Below are 23,059 nucleotides of genomic sequence, written 5' to 3'. Positions count from 1 at the left end.
ATAATGTCTGTTATTGTCTGTTCATGTCCCCTCTGATTTGTGCTATCAAATATGTTAGTGTCATGTAAATAAAATAACTAATATTATATTTGGTATAATAATAGACAATGACATTTTTCATGCATACAATTACAAAATACAGATGTAGCATTTTTTAAATGGACATTTGCTGTAACAAGAATAATTGCTTGGGATAATACATGTTTGTACATAATTGAGAAAATCTATCAATACTGATACCTGTTCTGTACCTTGCTTGTACGAATGTGAGCAGAATGGGGAGGTGAGGTCAGGGGCCTCAACCCAACATATTATTCATATAACTCAAAACTGGCAAAGACCTCCATTCAGGCGCATGGGCATAGGACTCAGTTATGAAGAGACCAGAGCGTCCTTATAAATAAGTAGTGCTCTTCGCCGGTTGGGGCATTTATTATCAATGGCGTATGAAACACCAGTCTTAATAAATCTGCCTCAATTGGTCTATACTTTAATACAAATTAAATAAATTGCCAAACTTTTCAGGCATGCTACACCATTTTTACAGTGTGCAGTGGGCAACAGTTACATCTGTATGTTGTCAGTAGCACATTTTTACTGGGCAAGTATAAGGCTGAGGGCCCTGGGGGGGGGGGTAGCATTATTTTTACTGACCTAAGCCAGTCCAAGACAAGCTGTCCTGGACTGGCTTAGTGTCACCGTCTCGGCAGCCCGGCACAGGAAGCAAGCAGTGGATTGGGGAGGCCCTGTGGACGCATAATAACATAATAACTTACCTATTAGCAGCGATGCTCCAGCAGCCGCCCCTCACGCTTAGCAGAGAGCAGGTCCTCTCCCTGCCTGCTAACGCCGCCCCCTCCGCTCCGCCCCCTCCTCCCCACACGGGTGACGTGGCCACGTAATCAGGTCCGCACCCGACGTGTGCCCGTGTCCTAGGTGGGGGGGGGGGGGCGCTCTGAAGACTGGACAGAGGACCGGACTAAGAAGAACAGGGAGCTGCAGGTAAGCGGACATCGGTGGGGGGGAGGGAGTTGATCACTACACAGCGTGCGGTCCAAAAATGTAAACAATTTTTAGACTACCTGTGTGTAGTCAGAGGTGAACCTAGCCTTTTTGCCGTGGGGGGGGGCGGCTTTCTGTCATCCGCCTCAGGTGGCAAAAAGGCTAGGTTCACCCCTGGGCTGAGGCTCCAAGTAGCAGAAAAACTGCTTTTTTTATTGCAGATTTTGTTGCGATTTTTTAGCCAAAGCCAAAAATAGCTACAAAAAGAATGGGAAATATATAGGAAGTTCTTATACTTCTACCATCTGCTCAATCCACTCCAGGATTTAGCTAAAAAAAAAAAAACACATCAAAACCTGCAACAAACAAAGCTGCATTTCCGCAATGTGGGGCCTCAGCCAGAAATAGGTTTTCAATTTCAGCATACAGGTGAATTGTCTAGCAACATGAACTACTCATGTCTCCTCAGTCTCCATAAAGTATATGCTGTAAGAGGGAAGGAGGCACATGAGACAGCGAAGAGCTGCTTCTAATCCACCTCTATAACTAAGAAGTGACTTTAACAATACGGTGCAGCTTATAGCATGCTATGATCATGGCTAAGTCTTAATCTTTATACTGGTGCTTTAACAGTTTTCATAAGTACCTCATAAATATACATAAAAATTCATTACCTCCAAGCCCCGGCCGTAGTCTATTGTCATAGCCATCCAGCAAGCCATCAAGTATTCTGGTAAATATGGTGATATTATCGTTTGTGTCTTCTTTTATTGAAGCAGTAGTCATCTGTGAAGTGCTGTTTTAACATAGACGAGAATGTCATTTTAGGGATTTATATACTGGAACTTTGATTTTTTCTTTTTTCTCATAAAATACATAATCTTCAATATTTAATGCTAAAATCCTAAAATCTATTACATTTTGTACACACATATAGACACATCTCTCCTAAGCTGTAAATGTCAGCTTTGATCTGTGCCTGTGTGTGTCTATTGTTTGGACCAGTGGTTTGATCTTTGGATTGCTACTTTCTTAATATTTGGATCACTACTTTTCTAATCTCCTTATATACCAAGTATTTAATCCAACAAACGAATATAAATGATCTCAATCATATGCTCTTCTTAATTATAATTGTGAAATATAATAGCAGTACAATATACTTTATGGTAATCTACAGCTCCTCATGTTAGGGCAAGCGGAAAATAATAGCATAATGTAATAAGAGTATAATTAGTGTAATTACAGGACATCCATTATGAAAATACTGTATCTATTAGCCATACATGTAAAACTTGCATAATCTTCTAATATCCGCTTTCAGCTATGGTTCATGCTGTCACTACTTCAGTAAGTTTAGAAAGATGAAGTCAGATTTATTGAGAGGTTTACATACATTTATTTAAATATGTCACATGACCAAAAATCAAAAGTGCTACTTGTTTAATATGAAGTAGTTTGTGATACATATTGACATTGATCTCTGTTTGGCGTATGTATCTGATCTACAGACTGTTTGGTTTGTATGGATACATGTAATGCAAAGTTGTAATTCCTATAATTGGTTCACAGAGTCCATATTGTGTCATAGACTTTGTAACAAAAGTTACTGTACCACCTCTATACAGGAATTTAAAAAAGTTTTTGTATCAGCTGTATGTTTTTCAACCCCGGCTACAATAGAGTAACAAGTCTCAAATATGCCAAATTTATCGTAGTGGTCAATGGTGCCCCTTGTTGCGCACTGTCAGGATACTATGCCTCTGGCTTGGCTCTAGTTCACACTGTGTGGTTCCTGTTTCTCCAGGCTGCTGTATACTTTTTTTTATTGCATCGGGTATAGCCCATAGACCTGACAAGTTCACCTGTTAGCCAATCCCTGACTGCTTCTGTCTGCTCTGCACTCTGTGACGTGGCTTAGCAATCTATAGTTATGTCTACTTCCAAACTAACTGGATTTGACCCAAATATTCCAGATTGTTCATTTTTTAACAAAACCGAACAATTTGAAATTAATCTTGGATGAACTAAAATGTCTGCCTTGGCTAAATTGTTATATTCTCTTCAGACCCCAGAGTATAATAGCAGGAGGCCCACGGGAGATGTGTAAAATAAAAAAAAACTTGTTATGCCCAATCACATGCCTCGGCCATGACCCCAGAGTGCATGACATCAGAGAAAAGCGACAGATTCAGCAAGGAGGAAAACACAATGCAGTAGATGCCATGATGTGGCCCAGAAGAGGTAACGAAAGGTGAGTATAAGTCCAATCGATGAGTATGCAATGTCCAATGAGTCCCAGTACTTTGCAGTGTGAAGTGGTCTAGGTCCAACAATGCCTTTATTTTTCAGTCCTGTTGGTTTATTTTCATGAAAAGTGTTTGTCTCCATACTGTATACACAAGTGCTTTCTGGGCATTGTGGTGGCTGTTTGGACTTTGTTTCCCCTGCTGTGATTCCTCCCCAATATCCCACCCAACACAGCATCCCTACAGTTGAATAAAAAAAACCCTGACTTCATATGTCTTCAGTTTACAAGGAAGTACAAGAAGCAATGGGATGAAACTAAAGGGAAAGAGATACAGATTAGACATTAGGAAAAACTTTCTGACAGTGAGGGTAGTGAGAGAGTGGAATAGGCTGCCACGGGAGGTGGTGGGCGCTCCATCAATGGAAATCTTCAAGCGGAATCTGGACCATACAATATGCGTTGTGTCGCAGTCATATATTTGTGTAGCTTTACATACTGCATATTGCTAGTAAAGTACATGAATTAGACACAACCATTTTTTAAATGTTGAATCTTGTCTGTAAATGCAATTTCCATTTGTCTAATATGTTGCCTTGCTGAATGTGTGTGCAGATAAAATGTAATGGAATCATTTGCTGATGCTAGTTCAGCATCTGTAACCGTAGTATGAAGCAGATAAATAGCACCGAAACACTGTAGCAAATCATCAAATTCTGTTACAGGAGAACACAGCTGTTCCAGGCAATAACTTCCTGACAGAAATGTAATGTTAGCGTGTGTAATTGAGTTTGATATATCAACCCCTCTGGGGATCTATTGCTACGTTTTATATTTTTTAACAAGAACAAATACATAAAACATCATCCATATTTAACAGATGCTGGAATATTATTTTGCATATGTCCTTGTGGTACATTTTTGAAGATAATCTCAAAAGATTCAAGTCTATTAGGTCAATAATTGTATGAAGTAATATAATAAGGTTCAATTTCTGGGAAGAAATTATCAATGTTTCTTGGTCATTTGTGAAATAATTCTTATTAGTATGTTTACATAGGAATGTATGTAGACAGATTGTAGGCCATGGCTCCATGGTATCTTTTGGTCATGTATGGTAAAACTATAGGTCACTCTGACTATTGCACTGCATTCATTTTACCATTGTTCGTGGTCATCATAAGCTTTCCTTGACACATAAACATTTGGGTAAGACTAAGACTAAGAGTCACCATGGAGCCCAAGCTCAGACAAATGCTTACTACCTTAGCTTGATATGTAATGTGTAGAGATGAGCGAACAGTGTTCTATCGAACTCATGTTCGATCGGATATTAGGCTGTTCGGCATGTTCGAATCGAATCGAACACCGCGTGGTAAAGTGCGCCATTACTCGATTCCCCTCCCACCTTCCCTGGCGCCTTTTTTGCTCCAATAACAGCGCAGGGTAGGTGGGACAGGAACTACGACACCGGTGACGTTGAAAAAAGTAGGCAAAACCCATTGGCTGCCGAAAACATGTGACCTCTAATTTAAAAGAACAGCGACGCCCAGCTTCGCGTCATTCTGAGCTTGCAATTCACCGAGGACGGAGGTTTCCGTCCAGCTAGCTAGGGCTTAGATTCTGGGTAGGCAGGGACAGGCTAGGATAGGAAGGAGAAGACAATCAACAGCTCTTATAAGAGCTAAATTCCAGGGAGAAGCTTGTCAGTGTAACGTGGCACTGACGGGCTCAATCGCCGCAACCCAGCTTTCCCAGGATCCTGAATGGAATACACTGTCAGTGTATTCCCGTATACCCGATATATACCCCGATACCCGTTCCAACGGTGTGCCCCCCCACCTTCACCCCAGAAATACCCTGCAAGTCCCCTAGCAATAGAATTGGGGCTATATACACCCACAATTTTTACTACTGGTATACAGTGCCATTGTCTGACTGGGAATTCAAAGAATATATTGGGAATACAAATACCCTCATTTCTTGCTACTGCCATATAGTGCCAGTTTCTGACTGGTAATTCAAAGAATATATTGGGGTTACGTGCACCCACAATTTTTACTACTGGTATACAGTGCCATTGTCTGACTGGGAATTCAAAGAATATATTGGGAATACAAATACCCTCATTTCTTGCTACTGCCATATAGTGCCAGTGTCTGACTGGGAATTCAAAGAATATATTGGGGTTACGTGCACCCACAATTTTTACTACTGGTATACAGTGCCATTGTCTGACTGGGAATTCAAAGAGTATATTGGGAATACAAATACCCTCATTTCTTGCTACTGCCATATAGTGCCAGTGTCTGACTGGGAATTCAAAGAATATATTGGGGTTACGTGCACCCACAATTTTTACTACTGGTATACAGTGCCATTGTCTGACTGGGAATTCAAAGAATATATTGGGGTTATAAATACCCTCATTTCTTGCTACTGCCATATAGTGCCAGTTTCTGACTGGTAATTCAAAGAATATATTGGGGTTACGTGCACCCACAATTTTTACTACTGGTATACAGTGCCATTGTCTGACTGGGAATTCAAAGAGTATATTGGGAATACAAATACCCTCATTTCTTGCTACTGCCATATAGTGCCAGTTTCTGACTGGGAATTCAAAGAATATATTGGGGTTACGTGCACCCACAATTTTTACTACTGGTATACAGTGCCATTGTCTGACTGGGAATTCAAAGAATATATTGGGGTTATAAATACCCTCATTTCTTGCTACTGCCATATAGTGCCAGTTTCTGACTGGTAATTCAAAGAATATATTGGGGTTACGTGCACCCACAATTTTTACTACTGGTATACAGTGCCATTGTCTGACTGGGAATTCAAAGAGTATATTGGGAATACAAATACCCTCATTTCTTGCTACTGCCATATAGTGCCAGTTTCTGACTGGGAATTCAAAGAATATATTGGGGTTACGTGCACCCACAATTTTTACTACTGGTATACAGTGCCATTGTCTGACTGGGAATTCAAAGAGTATATTGGGAATACAAATACCCTCATTTCTTGCTACTGCCATATAGTGCCAGTTTCTGACTGGGAATTCAAAGAATATATTGGGGTTACGTGCACCCACAATTTTTACTACTGGTATACAGTGCCATTGTCTGACTGGGAATTCAAAGAGTATATTGGGAATACAAATACCCTCATTTCTTGCTACTGCCATATAGTGCCAGTTTCTGACTGGGAATTCAAAGAATATATTGGGGTTACGTGCACCCACAATTTTTACTACTGGTATACAGTGCCATTGTCTGACTGGGAATTCAAAGAGTATATTGGGAATACAAATACCCTCATTTCTTGCTACTGCCATATAGTGCCAGTTTCTGACTGGGAATTCAAAGAATATATTGGGGTTACGTGCACCCACAATTTTTACTACTGGTATACAGTGCCATTGTCTGACTGGGAATTCAAAGAGTATATTGGGAATACAAATACCCTCATTTCTTGCTACTGCCATATAGTGCCAGTTTCTGACTGGGAATTCAAAGAATATATTGGGGTTACGTGCACCCACAATTTTTACTACTGGTATACAGTGCCATTGTCTGACTGGGAATTCAAAGAATATATTGGGGTTACGTGCACCCACAATTTTTACTACTGGTATACAGTGCCAATTTCTAACTAGGAATTCAAAATGCGCAAGGCTCCCGGAAAGGGACGTGGACGAGGCCGTGGGCGAGGTCGGGGGAATGGTTCTGGGGAGCAAGGTAGCAGTGAAGCCACAGGGCGTCCCGTGCCTACTCCTGTGGGGCAGCAAGCATTGCGCCACTCCACAGTGCCAGGGTTGCTTGCCACATTAACTAAACTGCAGGGTACAAACCTTAGTAGGCCCGAGAACCAGGAACAGGTCTTGCAATGGCTGTCAGAGAACGCTTACAGCACATTGTCCAGCAGCCAGTCAGACTCTGCCTCCTCTCCTCCTATTACCCAACAGTCTTGTCTTCCTTCCTCCCAAAATTCCGAAGCTTTACAGAACAATAACCCAAACTGTCCCTGCTCCCCAGAGCTGTTCTCCGCTCCTTTCATTGTCCCTCAACCTGCCTCTCCACGTCACGATTCCACGAACCTAACAGAGGAGCATCTGTGTCCAGATGCTCAAACACTAGAGTCTCCTCCATCTCCGTTCGATTTGGTGGTGGATGACCAGCAACCCACCCTCATCGACGATGATGTGACGCAGTTGCCGTCAGGGCATCCAGTTGACCGGCGCATTGTGCGGGAGGAGGAGATGAGACAGGAGTTGGAAGAGGAAGTGGTGGATGATGAGGACACTGACCCGACCTGGACAGGGGGGATGTCAAGCGGGGAAAGTAGTGTGGATGTTGAGGCAGGTGCAGCACCAAAAAGGGTAGCTAGAGGCAGAGGCAGAGGTCAGCAGCTTAGGCGAAGCCAGGCCACACCCGGAATCTCCCAAGATGTTCCAGTTCGTACCCAGCCCCGAAAAACTCCCACCTCGAGGGCACGTTTCTCGAAGGTGTGGAGTTTTTTCAAGGAATGCGCCGAGGACAGATATAGTGTTGTCTGCACAATTTGCCTCTCGAAATTGATTAGGGGCTCTGAGAAGAGCAACCTGTCCACCACTTCAATGCGCCGTCATTTGGAATCCAAGCACTGGAATCAGTGGCAGGCAGCAACGGCAGGACAAAGGCCGCCTGCCGTTCACGCCACTGCCACTGCCTCTGCCTCTGCCTCTGCCACTGCCACTGCTGACTGTGCTGGCGATGCACTCCAGAGGACGAGCCAGGACACCACTTCATCTGCCTCCGCCACTTTGTTGACTTCTACCTCATCCTCCCCTGGTCCTGTCTTATCTCCTTCTCCTGCACCATCAAAGGCACCATCAGGCGTTTCTTTACAACAACCCACCATCTCTCAGACATTGGAGCGGCGGCAGAAATACACTGCTAACCACCCACACGCGCAAGCCTTGAACGCCAACATCGCTAAACTGCTGGCCCAGGAGATGTTGGCGTTCCGGCTTGTTGAAACTCCCGCCTTCCTGGACCTGATGGCAACTGCGGCACCTCGCTATGCCGTCCCTAGCCGTCACTACTTCTCCCGGTGTGCCGTCCCCGCCTTGCACCAGCACGTGTCACTCAACATCAGGCGGGCCCTTAGTTCCGCGCTTTGCACAAAGGTCCACATGACCACCGACGCGTGGACAAGTGCATGCGGACAGGGACGCTACATTTCACTGACGGCACACTGGGTGAATGTAGTTGAGGCTGGGACTGCTTCCCAAACTGGCCCGGTGTACCTCGTCTCCCCGCCTAACATTCCTGGCAGGGACACGAGAAGAACACCCCCCTCCTCCTCCTCCTCTACCGCCTCCTCCTCCGCCACCGCCTCCTCCTCCGCCACCGCCTCCTCCTCCGCTGTTAGATTGACCCCAGCTACGAGTTGGAAACGTTGCAGCACTGGCGTTGGTAGACGTCAGCAGGCTGTGCTGAAGCTGATCAGCTTGGGGGACAGACAGCACACTGCCTCCGAGGTGAGGGATGCCCTCCTCGATGAGACGGCAATATGGTTTGAGCCGCTGCACCTGGGCCCAGGCATGGTCGTTTGTGATAACGGCCGGAACCTGGTAGCAGCTCTGGAGCTTGCCGGACTCCAACATGTTCCATGCCTGGCCCACGTCTTCAACCTAGTGGTGCAACGTTTCCTAAAGAGCTACCCCAATGTTCCAGAGCTACTGGTGAAAGTGCGGCGCATGTGCGCCCACTTTCGCAAGTCGACAGTAGCCGCTGCTAGCTTAAAATCTCTCCAGCAACGCCTGCATGTGCCACAACACCGGCTTTTGTGCGACGTCCCCACACGCTGGAACTCAACGTTTCAGATGTTGAATAGAGTGGTTGAGCAGCAGAGACCTTTGATGGAATACCAGCTACAAAACCCTAGGGTGCCACAAAGTCAGCTGCCTCAGTTTCACATCCATGAGTGGCCATGGATGAGAGACCTTTGTGACATCCTACGGGTCTTTGAGGAGTCCACAAGGAGGGTGAGCTCTGAGGATGCGATGGTGAGCCTTACAATCCCGCTCTTGTGTGTTCTGAGAGAATCCCTGATTGACATCAGGGATAACTCAGATCACACAGAGGAGTTAGGGATAGCATCCGATCCGTCACAGCTGGAGAGTAGGTCCACACATCTGTCCGCTTCACTGCGTTTAATGGAGGAGGAGGAGGAGGAGGAGGAGGAAGAAGAGTTGTCCGATGATGTGATGGTGATACAGGAGGCTTCCGGGCAACTTCGAATCGTCCCATTGTTGCAGCGCGGATGGGTAGACATGGAGGATGAGGAGGAAATGGAGATTGAACTTTCCGGTGGGGCCAGAGGAGTCATGCCAACTAACACTGTGGCAGACATGGCTGAGTTCATGTTGGGGTGCTTTACAACCGACAAGCGTATTGTCAAAATCATGGAGGACAACCAGTACTGGATCTTTGCTATCCTTGACCCCCGGTATAAAAACAACATCTCGTCTTTTATTCCGGTAGAGGGGAGGGCCAATCGCATCAATGCTTGCCACAGGCAATTGGTGCAGAATATGATGGAGATGTTTCCAGCATGTGACGTTGGCGGCAGGGAGGGCAGTTCCTCCAGTAGGCAACCAAGTTCTCACCGGTCCACACAAACGAGGGGCACACTGTCTAAGGTCTGGGACACCTTGATGGCACCCCCTCGCCAAAGTGCCGCCACGGAGGGTCCTAGTGTCACCAGGCGTGAGAAGTATAGGCGCATGTTGCGGGAATACCTTTCCGACCACAGCCCTGTCCTCTCCGACCCCTCTGCGCCCTACACGTATTGGGTGTCGAAGTTGGACCTGTGGCTTGAACTTGCCCTATATGCCTTGGAGGTGCTGTCCTGTCCTGCCGCCAGCGTCCTATCTGAGAGGGTGTTCAGTGCAGCCGGTGGCATCATCACTGACAAGCGCACCCGTCTGTCAGCTGAGAGTGCCGACCGGCTCACTTTGATAAAAATGAACCACCACTGGATAGAGCCTTCATTTTTGTGCCCACCTGTGTAAAGCACCCCAACATGAAACTCCATGTCTGTACTCAACCTCTCCAATTCCTCCGCATCCTCATACTCATCCACCATAAGCGTTGCACAATTCTGCTAATACTAGGCTCCCTCCAACATGATTTCCCCCAACTCTGCTGGTTAGAGGCTCCCTCCACCCTGATTTCCACCAACTCTGCTGGTTAGAGGCTCCCTCCACCCTGCTTTCCCACAACTCTGCTGGTTAGAGGCTCCTTCCACCATGAATTTGCCCAAACTGGGCTGTTTAGAGGCTCCCTCCACCATGAATTGGTCCAAACTGGGTTTTTTAGAGGCTCCCTCCACCATGAATTGGTCCAAACTGGGCTGGTTAGAGGCTCCCTCCACCATGAATTGGTCCAAACTGGGCTGGTTAGAGGCTCCCTCCACCATGAATTTGCCCAAACTGGGCTGGTTAGAGGCTCCCTCCACAATTAATTGGTCCAAACTGGGCTAATTAGAGGCTCCCTCCACCATGAATTGGTCCAAACTGGGTTTTTTAGAGGCTCCCTCCACCATGAATTTGCCCAAACTGGGCTGTTTAGAGGCTCCCTCCACCATGAATTGGTCCAAACTGGGCTGGTTAGAGGCTCCCTCCACCATGAATTTCCCAAAACTTGGCTGTTTAGAGGCTCCCTCCACCATTAATTGGTCCAAACTGGGCTGGTTAGAGGCTCCCTCCACCATGAATTTGCCCAAACTGGGGTGGTTAGAGGCTCCCTCCACCATTAATTGGTCCAAACTGGGCTGGTTAGAGGCTCCCTCCACAATTAATTGGTCCAAACTGGGCTAATTAGAGGCTCCCTCCACCATGAATTGGTCCAAACTGGGTTTTTTAGAGGCTCCCTCCACCATGAATTTGCCCAAACTGGGCTGTTTAGAGGCTCCCTCCACCATGAATTGGTCCAAACTGGGCTGGTTAGAGGCTCCCTCCACCATGAATTGGTCCAAACTGGGCTGGTTAGAGGCTCCCTCCACCATGAATTTCCCAAAACTTGGCTGTTTAGAGGCTCCCTCCACCATGAATTGGTCCAAACTGGGCTGGTTAGAGGCTCCCTCCACCATGAATTTGCCCAAACTGGGCTGTTTAGAGGCTCCCTCCACCATGAATTTGCCCAAACTGGGCTGGTTAGAGGCTCCCTCCACCATGAATTGGTCCAAACTGGGCTGGTTAGAGGCTCCCTCCACCATGAATTTGCCCAAACTGGGCTGTTTAGAGGCTCCCTCCACCATGAATTTGCCCAAACTGGGCTGGTTAGAGGCTCCCTCCACCATGAATTGGTCCAAACGGGTTTTTAGAGGCTCCCTTCACCATGAATTGGTCCAAACTTGGCTGTTTAGAGGCTCCCTCCACCATGAATTTGCCCAAACTGGGCTGTTTAGAGGCTCCCTCCACCATGAATTGGTCCAAACTGGGCTGGTTAGAGGCTCCCTCCACCATGAATTTCCCAAAACTTGGCTGTTTAGAGGCTCCCTCCACCATTAATTGGTCCAAACTGGGCTGGTTAGAGGCTCCCTCCACCATGAATTTGCCCAAACTGGGCTGTTTAGAGGCTCCCTCCACCATGAATTTGCCCAAACTGGGCTGGTTAGAGGCTCCCTCCACCATGAATTGGTCCAAACTGGGCTGGTTAGAGGCTCCCTCCACCATGAATTTGCCCAAACTGGGCTGTTTAGAGGCTCCCTCCACCATGAATTTGCCCAAACTGGGCTGGTTAGAGGCTCCCTCCACCATTAATTGGTCCAAACTGGGCTGGTTAGAGGCTCCCTCCACCATGAATTTGCCCAAACTGGGCTGTTTAGAGGCTCCCTCCACCATGAATTTGCCCAAACTGGGCTGGTTAGAGGCTCCCTCCACCATGAATTGGTCCAAACTGGGCTGGTTAGAGGCTCCCTCCACCATGAATTTGCCCAAACTGGGCTGTTTAGAGGCTCCCTCCACCATGAATTTGCCCAAACTGGGCTGGTTAGAGGCTCCCTCCACCATGAATTGGTCCAAACGGGTTTTTAGAGGCTCCCTTCACCATGAATTGGTCCAAACTTGGCTGGTTAGAGGCTCCCTCCACCATGAATTTGCCCAAACTGGGCTGTTTAGAGGCTCCCTCCACCATGAATTGGTCCAAACTGGGCTGGTTAGAGGCTCCCTCCACCATGAATTTCCCAAAACTTGGCTGTTTAGAGGCTCCCTCCACCATTAATTGGTCCAAACTGGGCTGGTTAGAGGCTCCCTCCACCATGAATTTGCCCAAACTGGGGTGGTTAGAGGCTCCCTCCACCATTAATTGGTCCAAACTGGGCTGGTTAGAGGCTCCCTCCACAATTAATTGGTCCAAACTGGGCTAATTAGAGGCTCCCTCCACCATGAATTGGTCCAAACTGGGTTTTTTAGAGGCTCCCTCCACCATGAATTTGCCCAAACTGGGCTGTTTAGAGGCTCCCTCCACCATGAATTGGTCCAAACTGGGCTGGTTAGAGGCTCCCTCCACCATGAATTGGTCCAAACTGGGCTGGTTAGAGGCTCCCTCCACCATGAATTTCCCAAAACTTGGCTGTTTAGAGGCTCCCTCCACCATTAATTGGTCCAAACTGGGCTGGTTAGAGGCTCCCTCCACCATGAATTTGCCCAAACTGGGCTGTTTAGAGGCTCCCTCCACCATGAATTTGCCCAAACTGGGCTGGTTAGAGGCTCCCTCCACCATGAATTGGTCCAAACTGGGCTGGTTAGAGGCTCCCTCCACCATGAATTTGCCCAAACTGGGCTGGTTAGAGGCTCCCTCCACCATGAATTGGTCCAAACTGGGCTGGTTAGAGGCTCCCTCCACCATGAATTTGCCCAAACTGGGCTGTTTAGAGGCTCCCTCCACCATGAATTTGCCCAAACTGGGCTGGTTAGAGGCTCCCTCCACCATGAATTGGTCCAAACGGGTTTTTAGAGGCTCCCTTCACCATGAATTGGTCCAAACTTGGCTGTTTAGAGGCTCCCTCCACCATGAATTTGCCCAAACTGGGCTGTTTAGAGGCTCCCTCCACCATGAATTTGCCCAAACTGGGCTGGTTAGAGGCTCCCTCCACCATGAATTGGTCCAAACTGGGCTGGTTAGAGGCTCCCTCCACCATGAATTTGCCCAAACTGGGCTGTTTAGAGGCTCCCTCCACCATGAATTTGCCCAAACTGGGCTGGTTAGAGGCTCCCTCCACCATGAATTGGTCCAAACGGGTTTTTAGAGGCTCCCTTCACCATGAATTGGTCCAAACTTGGCTGTTTAGAGGCTCCCTCCACCATGAATTGGTCCAAACTGGGGTGGTTAGAGGCTCCCTCCACCATGAATTTGCCCAAACTGGGCTGTTTAGAGGCTCCCTCCACCATGAATTGGTCCAAACTGGGTTTTTTAGAGGCTCCCTCCACCATGAATTGGTCCAAACTGGGCTGGTTAGAGGCTCCCTCCACCATGAATTGGTCCAAACTGGGGTGGTTAGAGGCTCCCTCCACCATTAATTGGTCCAAACTGGGCTGGTTAGAGGCTCCCTCCACCATTAATTGGTCCAAACTGGGCTGGTTAGAGGCTCCCTCCACCATGAATTTGCCCAAACTGGGCTGGTTAGAGGCTCCCTCCACCGTGAATTGGTCCAAACTGGAGTTTTTAGAGGCTCCCTCCACCATGAATTGGTCCAAACTGGGGTTTTTAGAGTCTCCCTCCACCATGAATTGGTCCAAACTGGGGTTTTTAGAGGCTCCCTCCACCATGAATTTGCCCAAACTCTGCTGGTTAGAGGCTCAATCCACCCTGATTTTCAAAACAAATGTTGGTGCCAACCTCAACTTACTACAAGGGCCAAATTCACTGCTGGTGACAAGCTCTCCTCACTGCAAGTGCCAAATACACATGTTTCAAGGTGTTTTCCTACTGTCAGAGAGGTGGTATTGAGTGTGTAAAGTGTGTAGTTGTTAGGCTGTGATGTTGGGGTAATAGAGGGTCTTTGGTGTGTTAGATGCCCCCAGACATGCTTCCCCTGCTGTCCCAGTGTCATTCCAGAGGTGTTGGCATCATTTCCTGGGGTGTCATAGTGGACTTGGTGACCCTCCAGACACGGATTTGGGTTTCCCCCTTAACGAGTATCTGTTCCCCATAGACTATAATGGGGTTCGAAACCCGTTCGAACACACGAACATTGAGCGGCTGTTCGAATCGAATTTCGAACCTCGAACATTTTAGTGTTCGCTCATCTCTAGTAATGTGGTATGGTAGCAAAAACGTAAAACTGTTAAATACATGGGTTTAAGATAGTTGGTCTTTTTGATATGCTATTAAAGTGTGGTCTTGTAATTGTATGAACCAGGGCTCAGGCCATCAACTGACCAAACTAACATAGCACTGTCCATGTGTGGAAGTTTCTGTTATAGTAGTAAATAGACTGTGGCACTTCAGAGAACCCCATGGACCCCTATTACTGCTGATCATGAAGGTGCCAGGGTCAGAACGCTCCCAAACAGACATCCATTGCTTATCCTCAATGCAGTTAAACAAGTAATGAATCTAAATGATCACAAAAGTAGAGACTTTCAGAAGTGTCAGTGTAAATTGTACGCTCTTGGAGGGAAGTAGTTATAAGAACATATGATTGACGTTGATCTTTTCTATGGGCCCATACACACGACCGTGATTTTCAGTCCAGGCTGCATCAGATAGAATAGATCCTATTCCTGTCCTATTTTGTGGCCCATGCTTCTGTGGCTCCTATTCATTTAATGAAAGGAACTGCAGAAGCATGGCCGATGCACGAGCAACACATAGGAACTAGAGATGAGTGAGTAGTATTCGATTGAGTAGGTATTCGATCGAATACTACAGTATTCGAAATACTCATACTCGATCGAGTACCACTCGCTATTCGAATGGAAAAGTTCGATGCAGAACCAGCATTGATTGGCCAAATGGTATACAGTTGGCCAATCAACGCTGGTTCTTCTCCTACCTTTAGAAGTCTTCTCCGTGCAGCTTCCCCGTGGCGACTTCCGGCTCTGAATTCACTCTGCCAGGCATCGGGCCTGAGCAGAGCCGACTGCACATGCCCGCTTGTAGTGCGGGCATGCGCAGTCGGCTCTGCCCAGCCCCGATGCCTGGCAGAGTGAATTCAGAGCCGGAAGACGCCGCGGGGATGCTGCACGGAGAAGACTTCTCGGAGGATCCAGCCCGACCCTCACTCGTGGACTTGGTAAGTGTAATTTGATCGAACGTTGCCTACCCCTGAAACAAGCATTTTCCCCCCATAGAGTATAATAGGATTCGATATTCGATTCGAGTAGTCGAATATTGAGGGGCTACTCGAAACGAATATTGAATCTCGAACATTTTACTGTTTGCTCATCTCTAATAATGAGGGACATAAAATATGCCAAATTTATTAAAGATAATAGGAATTATTGTGCTTAAAACACTGGCATACATGTGGAGTGACAACGAAGAAGACAGTGGTATCTACCATGCCACAATTTAAGGATACTACATGGACACATTTCATTGGCAACTTCTTGATGCATTTTTAAAGGAAACCTGTTGTCTAAACTTAGGAAATAAAAACACCAATAGATCCTTCTGCCAGCGTAGAGAAAATAATTATCAACGCAGAGTCCAGCAATGAAGCCAGGGCAGTACAGCCTGACATCACTTTGCATTAACCCAACATATATGTGCAATATAACTGATGAAACTCATCGGACTCATCTTTAGGTAAGTATAACTACTTGGAAATAACCCATGGCTCAGATAGGATTCCTATAGGGAAATTTGGACACCAAACCAATAATTCATAAAGGCCTACTGGCTGTGATCTGAAATCATAATAGTAATAATAATGCAAAACAATTTAATTTAAGGCTTTTCTTTTATCTGAAAAGGTAAGGTATAATATGTGAGATTCTATCTATATGTTCTATTCTGTTAAATTCCATTACAAGGAATCATATCCCTTATAATATGCTGTGATGTTAGAACTATTACATCTGAAATCAAGGCAGTTATGATTCCAGATTGTAGGGTTTTTAATATAGGTTTTCATGCTTAGGAATAATTTTCTTTCTTCAGGAAGTGAAACAAAGGCACTGAAATGCTGAATGATAAAATCCCAGTGCAGTTAGACTTGAAAAGGTAACAAGTCAAAGTGAAAAGAGGAAAAGTGATGACTATATTAAGACATGACCTTCATGTTTGGGTAGTTTCTCAGTTTAGAAAGATACAAGGAAATATCGGAGGCAGCAGAAAAATGGGCTGTAGTAATGTTATTCACTGAACTAGAGGTAATAAAAATCTGAAGATATGATGGATAAAGTATAATCATCATCATCACCATTATTTATCCAGCTCCGACCTATTCTGCTGTGCTGTACAATTTCAAACAAGGAATGATCCAACTACAGATGTAGCCAAATTTAACATGACTTTCCTGTTTTAAGTAAACAGTTACTAACCATTTTTACTCACCTTTTCCCATTCAGCGACAGCACAGTGAGCTATTACATTCAGCTGAACATGGCTACATCTGTACATGTACATTGATGTGTGAAAAATTCCATGACTCTCATGCAAGGGAAATTAAAGGAGTTGGCCACTTTCAGACCAATTCCTCACAGTTTTCTAGATCTCTGCTTGCTATTATTCACTCTGGGTGCTGGAGAACTTAGGCAAGATGGTAGCCCCCATGCACCACCAGCAAAATGGAGTCTTTCACCGAGGCAGTGCGAGCATTGATCCCGGGCATTTGTACCAGGTCTCTGCCATATAATACAGCAGAGACCCAGCAGCTATGATGGCCACTCAGCTCCTAAGTGGCTGCCTTGTTTAAATATCCGAAAACCAACCATACTATTACGGAATGGGAGTTAAAGTTAGGTTCATCATATTTCTTCCTCAAACAATTGTTACTCATCTTTTGTAAATTTCAGCAAACAAAAGTAAGCCAAACAAGAAGCTAGTCTACATCACAGAGCAGCTGTATTTGGCCTTGCATTTGGCACATGATCTGCTGGCTATTACAGTGAATGGCTACCCATGTTTTGGTTGAATCCGCTAAAGTAAAAACTGTTGTTGTGAGCAACTTCCTCACTTGGCTAAATGGAAGTGGATTTCTGTATGACACAATAGGGCAAATAGAAAGTGCTTGTCCTCATGAGAGAACGTCTTTGAGTGTGAATATTTGGATAAACAGCACACATCAAACCATATGATCTGTTTCAGTTATAAAATGTATTAAACTTTTATTGATATCTGATTAAACATAATTCTCTAAATCAATGAAGTTATGTCTGAGTGGTTAAAACAAAACATTTTAGGCATGCTTCATTAATTCTAGCTAAATTGCTGCAGATTCCTTCATTAAAATAATGCTGACGACTGCAAAATTTCCATGGCGTTTTGCTTTGATATACATTTTACAGCAAAGCAAAACAACATGTAGCTTTGAAGTGCAAAAGTTTCGAACAGTTTTGAAAGTAGCTTCAAATGACCTTGAACAAATCATTTCATCTTAACTTGCTTTCAAGTCAATGAATTCTATAGGCTATGCCGGCAAATATTTCATGTTGCTTTTAAATGATCTGCTTTTCTTTGTAGTCCTCTACTGCATATTAAAACAATGTTGTTATGATATTTTAGTACATTCTCGTCAATTAGCATTGCAAACTTGAAAAACAGCTCGGAGGGGCGGATTTATGAAGGCTGACTTGTAGAATTCCAGACTTTTTCTCGGCTGCACTGGTACGAAATTATAATTTTGGTAAATCTTGGGTGGTCCACATGCCATAAACTGAAATGTGCTATATCTAAGAAGCTGGTTTAGATTCCAAGTGTTACTGATGGCAGTGAAATGCAATGTGCTGTCAGAGTCTGCCCAAGACTCATTGCCACCACTCTCTGCCCGGGGAATGGCAGAAACATTGTAAAAAAGTGCACGAACCCAATGTGTGCCAAATATAGTATATTTTATGGCAGAAAACTCTTAACACCAATGATATCTTCCCACAAAAATTTCTGAACACATACACAAATTAATATTTGGTTTTATTATGTATCATGACACCGACACCCAGGTCAGTAAGGCATGAAGTGTACATATATGTCCTCCTTTACCCATCCTCTTGGTTGGACATATTTAGATATGTAAATATCACTGAGGGATTGTCACTCTATAGAAAGTAGTTCACTGAAGGAGTAACTAAAATTTAACTTTTATTGGATGCACTACAACAATTATTTCAAGGATAAATTAAGTCCTAAAAACACCAAAATGTGGGTGGCTGGACCTTTCATTAGTGTGTGTGGTCTAAATATACACCACTTTAAATCCTCCTCCCTCCCATGTAATGTCCATAACATCTAAGTGCCCTGTTCTACTATCTAGGGCAGGGGCACTGCGATTGTTATTGCAAATCCTGTGGACATTGAAACTCCTCCTGATGAACAGCCCATAATAGGGCTAGGGAAACATGTGAGGTTGGGCAGAGACCTGTGGGAGGATTTATCCTTGAAATAATTGTTTTAGCACATCCAATAAAAGTTAAATTTTAGTTACTCCTTCAGTGAACTATATTTAGATATGTGCATCACAAGTTAAACTGCTTTTATCAACATAACATTGTTTTGTTACAAGTTATCACAACAACTATGGTCAAAAATAGGGGTGTTTTGTGATCACCCAGTGGTGTAGGATTAATTGAAACATTTGAGTATGTTCACATGGCAGAAAATGAAGAAGAATTCCTCTTCATTTTTGGGTTTCGGTATTTTTGCCCACGGGCTAGTGGTGACAGGTTGCTGATGCATGGTATTGGCATTCCATCGTGGCTTCCCGCTGCTGACTAGGCCAAGTCAGCAGAGAGTCTTGAATCACAGATTCTGTGGTTGAATCTGCCACGGAATCCACAGCAAGATCAAGCTTCTTTTTTTCTGTGTCCTGCTGCGATCTCTGCCTCCCATTGAAAAGAATGGGAAGCGGAATTTGTCCTGGATTCGGTAGTAAAATCTTCCCCCAAATCCATGACAAATTCTGCAATGTGAACATACCCTTTTACGGCTTTGTTAGCATGTTGTGATATTGTATTGAATTGGTTTCAATACACATTGAAATTTGTAAGCAAATTGGATACCTGTGGAATATTGATACTTCTGTAGTATGATCTATCACATGTCATATAGCTAAGGTTTTCCCTCCAAAAAACATTGTTTCTAGAGTATAACAGAGTGCCTTATATTGTCATCATATGGCACTTATAGATTCATATTGTGGATTTGAATAGGAACCATGTTTAGCATGTGGTCTGTCTTCAACATATCTAAAGTGATTTTCAGGTGTTTGTGCATACTATAGAATTTGTTTTGACTTATTGCATTGTGAAAAAAAATCTGATGGTACTTGGAAGAGGGCATTAAGCAGGTTAGGGCGGGTTCACACCAGTGCCCGGTCTCCACTTTGCAGGTTTCTGTCTTCCGCCCAAGAAACTGGAAAGGAGACGGAAACCCAGGAGTCAGTTTTCAAACCCATTCACTCGAATGGGTTTGCAAAGTGTCCGCCCGGGAGTGTCTGGTGCCTCTCTTGCATGTTCGACTTTGTGTCCGGTTAAAAAAAACAGTTTCGCCGCGGAGAGGCACCAGACGCTCACGGGTGGACACTTTGCAAATCCATTCAAATGAATGGTTTGAAAACTGACTACCGAGTTTCCGTCTCCTGTCCAGTTTCTTGGGCAGAAGACGGAAACTTGCAAAACGGAGAAAGGGGCAGATGTCTATCCGGCCCTTAGTAGTACAGACAGAATGTAATGGATTATGGATTCATTTTTTCTCCAATTAATAACTGTAATAGGTTAACTGTAATAGACTTTCAGCTCAGCTCTGATAGAGATGATCGAGTACTATTCGAAACTCCCGTTTTGAATAGCACGCACCCATAGGAATGAATGGACGCAGCCGGCATGCAGGGCGTTAAGCGGCCGGCCTGCGTGCCAGCTGCTTCCATTCATTCCTATGGGTGCCTGCTATTCGGCCGTTTCGAATAGTACTCGATCATCTCTACGTCATTACCATTGGCGCTACTCTAGCCCCACAGTTTATGCAAAAAGACACACAATTAACAAATGTTTTAGTACCTTGATGGTTTCACGAATAGAATGAGACCATAAAGTTAAAGTAATGAAGAAATAGAAGGTAAAGATGCTCACTTAAAGCCAAAGTTTATCAAAGTTAAAGCCTAAATTTCAGTTTAATGGAGTTTCTTAGCTGTAGAAGAGCTGAGATTATTATTTAATAAAACTCATCACAATATCACAATTTATTATCTGTCATGTGACATAGGACCACATGCAAAGGTTGATGCTTTGGTAATGTATGTTAAAATATCAATAATGATGATATTACTTTATTAGCTACTTCTTACAGGACTTTTTTTTTTAACATGGACATCCATCTATGAAATTTATAAATCACTTGGGAAGAGAGGACTAGGCATAGCTACATATTACATGGTTCTCACTTCATCTGAATGAGTATGTACAGTATAAAGCTACATTCCCCTGGTGGTGCATATATGCAGTAAACAGCAGCTTTTCACTTTGGAATGCTATCACAGTTTTAGAAAAAGGCTTTCTGCCTATAATAAAACACTATAAGATTTATTTATTTTTTGATATTATTGCTCTTCAGTCACTGCATTTTTTTATACTTTTTGGAAATGTTATATGACTACTCTTATGCAGAATTTATGTCTGTTGTCACAGTTGCCAACCTACACAAAGAATCACATTGCTATACACACTTCTATGGGTAGCTTTAATAAATTCTACTTTTTTGGTAGGATTTATATTTCTGATAGTATACAAATCTAATGAAATGCTATAATCTATGCAATTCCCATACTGTCAATTACTTTGTGATTACATATATATATATATATATATATATATATATATATATATATATATACACACATACTATTTTCAAAAATGTAAGATCCCATCAGGCTCATACTGTAGTTATTCATACAATATGTCATACCATTCTGATTGGATTGATAATGTTATTACATGTTCTTCTACAGTAATAGAACACATTACTAACCAAAGAGCACTGTGGCTGTAGTGGCCGTATATCTTACTGCTAGGTCACAAGTGTGCAGATGTTGACAAGCTTATTACTTATACATAATACACAATATTCAGACCAAACCATGGCTAGACTTCTGCCACCCCTGTCATCACTGCATAAAACATTTACAATAATCTGCTTTTGCTTTTACTTTGCAGCCATACATGTAAAGTTGTGAACCTGGAGACACATCATAATACAGTATAATAGAAGCAGCTATAATATGGCATAGCTCGCCTGCTGGGATATCCCATAGGAATCTGATAAGAGATGAATGGATAATGATTGGGTTCAGCTAGCGTATGGAGTCCTGTCAGCTCCCTGATGGCAGATCCTTAGTCTATAGGGGCATAGGTCTAGCAGTGGCCTGTTCTGCTTAGCTGAGCATCATATTTGTAGGACTGGATGAAGGTGTGTGTTATCCTATTACTGAAAGCCGTTACCTATTGTGACATACATGATTGAATATAAGCTATTGACAGTTATTGTAAAGATGAAGTGCTCAGGGCAACCTATGGCAGGTGTTCACACTCAAGAGACTCATTCACGTTCAGTTAAAGGCAATTTGTCACTATGTTTTACAGCTAACAAGCTCTTGAGATCATTGCATAGGTAAAATGTTGTGATTTTATATTAGCAATTTTATCTCTGTATTTACTGGCCTTTCCCTGAAGCCATACTGCAGTGGGTCAGATTGCTTAAGAATTGACGCATAATGGGGAGTCCTCCCATTGTATTGCTCAGCTTGGGGTTTCTGGTTATGCATTGGCATACAGTATACAAATCTTATACAGGCTTACGGTGCAGGAATGTCAATGGATACCAAATATTATAGAAACTATTTATGATATAATAAAAATATTATATTCAGAATCAGGGTTTTTCATCTATCCAGCCATCACAATGGTATATATGGGGCAAAAAATAGTGACAGATTCTCTCTAACCATTGTCTTACTTATGTGTCAGAATATTTTAGTAAGAGACTAACATTTTTTCAAAGGAATCAAAACTATAGTTATGGGACAGAACTGATTATACTGGAATATGTAAATATTGATATTGCTGTATATTTATCTTTTGTAGAAACATGGATGCCTGTTGTATGAATGAGAGTTCAATACCAAAAGGAAATGTTATTGGATCACTAAGCAAGTAATGATATGTCTCACATTTCAATAAACAAGTTATGTATAACATCTTGGCTAATAATGCAAGCAAAGTAGGCAACGAGAGCTTCTTGAATCTCATGGTTGGTTGGTTCAGGGAAATGACATTTAACCTCCAGAGTAAGATAGAAAAAGTGAAGATATTACTTGGTCTGCTGTAGTTTTGTATTACAAGGTGATGCAGAATCACTAAACTTAACATATTGATTTTATTGTAATTATCAAATATAAATCTAAGCTTTCTATTGACGTTGTGTCAGTACATTACTAGATCAATGATGTAATCATCTAATGGACTACAATGGACACTCCAAAATATATTTGTATTTTAGCCTTTTAGTTAACATATACTGTGATGATGATGATGATAATAATAATAATAATAATAATAATAATAATAAATTATGAGTTAGTTGTACATGTTTTAAT

The 23,059-nt window shown here is 43.8% G+C and overlaps 2 protein-coding genes across 3 annotated transcripts in view; one reads left to right on the top strand and one right to left on the bottom strand.

Annotated features, from left to right (window-relative positions):
• Window positions 1–23,059, top strand: part of GABRB3 (gamma-aminobutyric acid type A receptor subunit beta3) — a 297,693-nt gene that overhangs the window by 83,052 nt on the left and 191,582 nt on the right. The gene's annotated exons all lie outside the window — the stretch shown is intronic.
• The window catches only part of GABRA5 (gamma-aminobutyric acid type A receptor subunit alpha5), a 145,730-nt gene that overhangs the window by 115,732 nt on the left and 6,939 nt on the right, over window positions 1–23,059 (bottom strand). For both annotated transcript variants that reach the window (XM_075265190.1, XM_075265191.1), the window contains exon 3: window positions 1,677–1,798. In XM_075265190.1, coding sequence (XP_075121291.1) covers window positions 1,677–1,798 — 122 coding nt within the window. The remainder of the gene's footprint in view (window positions 1–1,676; window positions 1,799–23,059) is intronic.

Source organism: Leptodactylus fuscus, chromosome 2 (genome assembly GCF_031893055.1).
Source record: "Leptodactylus fuscus isolate aLepFus1 chromosome 2, aLepFus1.hap2, whole genome shotgun sequence".
Taxonomy (NCBI): Eukaryota; Metazoa; Chordata; class Amphibia; order Anura; family Leptodactylidae; genus Leptodactylus; species Leptodactylus fuscus.
Note: the sequence above shows the minus strand (reverse complement) of the source record. Positions and strands in the feature narration are given on the sequence as shown.